This window comes from Ictalurus punctatus, chromosome 28, assembly GCF_001660625.3.
Source record: "Ictalurus punctatus breed USDA103 chromosome 28, Coco_2.0, whole genome shotgun sequence".
In the NCBI taxonomy this organism is placed as follows: domain Eukaryota; kingdom Metazoa; phylum Chordata; class Actinopteri; order Siluriformes; family Ictaluridae; genus Ictalurus; species Ictalurus punctatus.
In genome coordinates this window covers 19,421,172-19,425,957 of record NC_030443.2, presented here as the reverse complement: position 1 = coordinate 19,425,957, position 4,786 = coordinate 19,421,172, and the positions used below count along the sequence as shown (strand labels likewise).

General features: G+C 46.4%; 1 protein-coding gene across 1 annotated transcript in view; it reads left to right on the top strand.

Annotated features, from left to right (window-relative positions):
* The window catches only part of LOC108260128 (ephrin type-B receptor 4a), a 7,787-nt gene extending 4,005 nt beyond the window's left edge, over positions 1-3,782 (top strand). Inside the window, exons 6-8 of the mRNA XM_053677212.1 lie at positions 1-118; positions 794-946; positions 1,688-3,782. The exon at positions 1-118 is cut by the window's left edge and continues 76 nt beyond it. Coding sequence (XP_053533187.1) covers positions 1-118; positions 794-946; positions 1,688-1,796 — 380 coding nt within the window. The 3' untranslated portion in view covers positions 1,797-3,782. The remainder of the gene's footprint in view (positions 119-793; positions 947-1,687) is intronic.
* Positions 3,783-4,786: the final 1,004 nt, after the last annotated feature.

Here is a 4,786-nt window from a genome sequence, read left to right as displayed (position 1 = left end):
TGGACTGCTGGCAGAAAGAGCGAACGGCTCGGCCCAGGTTCGCCAACATCGTCTCCGCCCTCGACAAGCTGATCCGAAACCCCGCCTCCCTCAAAATCACCGCCCATGATGGAGCAGGGTGAGTGTGTGTGTGTGTGTGTGTGTGAAGATTGAGATGTTGAAGAACTTTGTTAAAAGTTAGTTTTGCATAGCACAGTTGTGTGTGTGTGTGTGTGTGTGTGTGTGTGTGTGTGTACACACTGTCGATGTCCAACACCATGCGTTTATCTTCCCCAGCACGCTCACCTGTCAATCAAGCCCCTAGTCATTACTGTTATTCATTATACCGTTAGCCCCGCCTCTCCTGTCAATCACCTGGCAGTTATTCCTCAAGCCCCTCCCATTTCCCCTCAGTAAAGCCTGTTGTAGATTCAGTCCTGGCTTGATTTGCTCTCAGCATGTCCACCTGTCAATCAGGACTGTAAACACGCCCCCTGCGGATCAGTTTATCCAGCTGTCAATAAAGCCACAGCGAGGCTCGGACACTCGGCCTGCCTCCGGGGCTGAGCTGTCAATCAACTGTCCATCTCCTTCTCTGATTGGCTGCAGATGAATTCATTCTATTGCATGCTCTGGATTCCTTTTTCCTGCTGTCTTTCTTTCATTCTCTCTGTTTTTCTCGGTCTCATCACATTTCCTCCAGCTTGCCTCTTAACTGAACTGAATTGAATTAAGTACATTACCAAAGCAACAACAATAATCTCTCTCTCTCTCTCTCTCTCTCTCTCTCTCTCTCTCTCTCTCTCTCTCTCAGTCCGTCTCACCCTCTCCTGGACCAGCGTTCCGCTCTCTCCTCCTGCAGCTCGGTGACCGATTGGCTCAGAGCCATAAAGATGGAGCGCTATGAGGAGAGTTTCATACAGGCGGGATACACATCCATCCAGCTACTGACTCACATCAACGCCGAGTGAGTCACACACACACACACACACACACACACACACACACACAGATTTCCACATATTTTCACACACCCTTAGAAAGCACAAAAAAGAACAGATGTGTGTGTGAAGAATGTTCTGTGATTTGATGTGAAAGTTTTGTAAAGTGTGAAAAGAAAAAAAAAAAAAAATTTAAAAAAGGGCAGATTTCCACTTTCTTCTTTTCTGCATGAAATATTTTTTTCATGTAGAAGTGTGTGTACATTTTGAGCGTATTTCTGCGCGGTAGATATTTATCCGTCCGTACAGAGACTTCTCCGACTCATCGGCGAAATCGCTGTCGCACGAAATTGTTTGTTGGTAAACGAGACCCTTTAGCTGCACTCGTGTTCGGTGACTCTGAGACGGCTTCGGCCGAACGTGTTGCGATGGCGTCACGTGACACGTCTCGACCCGGACCTGCGGAAAATCTGCGCTCGTTTTTAACATCTCCAGCTCCTGCGTATACTGCGGCATTTCCTTGATTTCGCTTTCATTTCTGCGAGCGTGAAATCCTGGAAGGAATGATGTACTGTACGGGCGTGTGTATCGCTAATGTACTGTAACACTAGCTTTAGCAAACTCTTACGTCGTCTATAATGAAGTTAAAATTGTTTAAAGTCATTATTCTCTCTCTCTCTCTCTCCCTCTCTCTCTCTCTCTCTCTCTCTCTCTCTCTCTCTCCCTCTCTCTCTCTCCCTCTCTCTCGCACGTGCACACGTGTTCAGGGATCTGTTGCGGTTGGGCGTGACTCTCGCCGGCCATCAGAAGAAAATCCTCTCCAGCATTCAAGCTCTTCGAATCCAGAACAAGAGTCCCAATAACATCCTCTACTGACTCACACGGACACCTGCAACACACTCTCTCACACACACACACTCACACTCGCACACACTCACACATAGACTCGGCTCTTCCTGGGACGTGGACCAATCAGGACTTTGTTTGGCGTCCGATCAGGAGCTGTAATCTGGATGTCAGAAAACGGCTTCCAAGAGACGTTAAAGGTTTAAAAGACGCTCCGAGGGTTGCGCGTTTCAGAATCGCCGCGGCAACAGCGCGGCGTTTTAACGGAGAACGTCACGAAGGATGGGAGGAGAAAGAAGAAGTGGCGTGTGTTTGGCGTGAGAAGGGCGAGCGGAGGAATTCCACGCCGCGTCACGTTTTCAGAGTATTTTTCTAACGGAGTGCGCGGGTGTGTGTGCGTGTGTGTGTATGTGTGTGTGTGCTCGATGTGTGCGTGCGCACGTTATCAGTGAGAGACTTGACGTGGATTAAACGAGGAGGAACAGTGAGAGCCGTGTTTACGCCGTACTGGGACAGCGCCGGTTCTCCACGGAGGGGCCTCTGATCTCCATTCTCTCTTTACACACGTGACACTCGGGGGGGATTTGATTTTTTTTCAGTATCGCACGTCACGTCACATCACACCGTCTCCTAGACGTCTGATTCTGATTTATTATTAACACCGGACATATAATCTACTCAGACTGTAATCTGTTTACATGTTTTCACACGCATCCTGTTTGGATTACTTCCTTTCTGTGATCAGATTATTAATCCAGATTAGACGTGTGCGGCGGCCTCTCTCTCACACACACACACACACACACACACACACAGAGAGAGAGCTTGAATGTATTAATCAGTCGTCTCATTTCTCTCTGTGTAGCCCCGCCTCCAAATGATCACATGACCGCGCAGTGCTTCTCGAGGGTTGTGATGATGATGATTTTATTTTTATTTTTCGATTTTGTTACTGTTTTTTATTTGTTATATTTAGGGGTCCAAGCACCGAAGTCAACTCCGACCCAGACGTGTTCCATCAGGTGGAAAATTCCAGAAGAGAAAGACTCTGTGGCTCCAAAAACAAAGAAAAGAAAAAAAAGATGATTAGAAGAATCTTAATAACGTGTTTAGTAAATAAGTCCAGGCCGAGGGTCCGGGTCCGAGTCGGAGGAGTCCGAGTCCGGGTCCGAGTCCGGGTCCGCTGTGATAACGACAGCGATGCGTGTTCTACGCCAGAATGGGAATCAGGCTTGTGTGCGTCATTTCTTTCTGGTTGAGTTTTTTATCCTGTACGGAGGTGTGTAAATGTTTGGACCGCGATACAAGCGCTCGTTCATCGCAGTACTTGAGCGTTAGTTAATGTTTTAAATGCAGCAGGTGAACTCCCAATGCGTTAATAAATAAATCAATACACTTCAGCAGATCCACTTTCTGTTAGCGTTCATCACGGCTCGAGTACTCGACCTAGTCACAAAACGTTTTCAAATCAATACCGCACTCCGCCGTGCTTACCGGAGGAGCCAAAAACCCCGGTATTTAAATGAGGGTTCATTTATTCGGCCCGAGGGCGTGGAGCAGTTCATAACGTCGCATTCGTACACACATCCGGATCAAACATTATATACTCGCCGTTTCCGTAGGGTTTCAGGGTGTGTGTGTGTGTGTGTGTGTGTGTGTGTGTGTGTGAGAGAGAGATGAGCGAGGTGCTATCACACACACACACACACACTTTTCTTCTTTTCTCGATTTAAAACTGTTCCACTGCAGTGACCTTTGACCCCAGGTGTGGGTTTATGGGTAGGAGGAAGGAAGAGTCGGATCTTCACATTGGAGTTCTGTAATAAACAAACGCAGGGAGACGATTATTTTTATTATAATAATTATATTGTTGTCGTTGTTGTTGTTATTATTATTATTATGCCTTTGTTTTCTTTTGATGTATAGGAATATACATTTTTATGTAAATGAGTTTTAATTCCTCCTTCAGTGTAACCTGTGTTTCTGTTCCAACAATAAACCATTTAGACACACACACGCGCGCGCTCACACACACTCCGTCTCTGTGTTCCGTTCGGCTGTGTGTAACGTTTGAGTGCGACGTGTTTACAGTTCAGAGGAGGAGGAGTTGTACGTTTATCACAGACTGTAGGAGGGAGGAGTCTGGCATGATGACGTGCTAGCGCTAAATATTAGCAAGGAAAATGTCCCAGAAATATATTATGCCTTAGCGATTTTTAAAAAACGAATATTGAGAGTAATGTTAATAATTATTAATAACTAATAAGGTCAACTAAGCACTTTAACTAACACAGACTCGTGGGTGGAGCTGGAAACAGTGACACGGCCATGTGGGCGGAGCTAGAAACTGACATGGCCGTGTGGGCGGAGCTAGAAACTGTGCAGCTCAATGAACACAGATTTTTGTTTAACCCTAGCATTGAACTTTTTGACTTGTTGCTATGGCGATACGGGCGAGAGAAAACCTGTCTGCTTCCTCAGCTAATGTCTCGGCATTGTTTTTACCTTCGGGAACTCTGACTCGCCAATATTCATGAGGCTTGGTCTTGTGAGCCAATAGAAAACAAGAAGGAAGAAGTGTGTGTGTTTTTTGCGGGGGCAGTGGGGGTGAAGGGGGAGGAGCTTCATCACACTGTTCCTGTTGCTGGGGGGGGGGGGGGGGGTAAGAAATGACACACATTAGGGATTTTCTTGTTTGTTTTTTGTTTCAAGGCAGATCACAGAGCAACACAACGAGAAACGAATGGATTGAGAACGAATTCAGTGACAGCGACACGACCTCTTGTTGGTTTTTAACTCGAACAGCAAAGAATGCGCGTCGGGTGTTTTTTTAATGTTTTTTTATATATATATATGTTTTTAATGAATTTACGACAGCACTGTGAACTTCATGGTCATGTATTGTATCGTAATTGTACAACGCTATCGTCTGTCCGTGTTTTCTTACTGACACGCCCCCGACTCGGGAACCTCCCCCGCCCGCTCGTAATGGCGAGTTTGTGGCGGCGTTGGTGTGATCA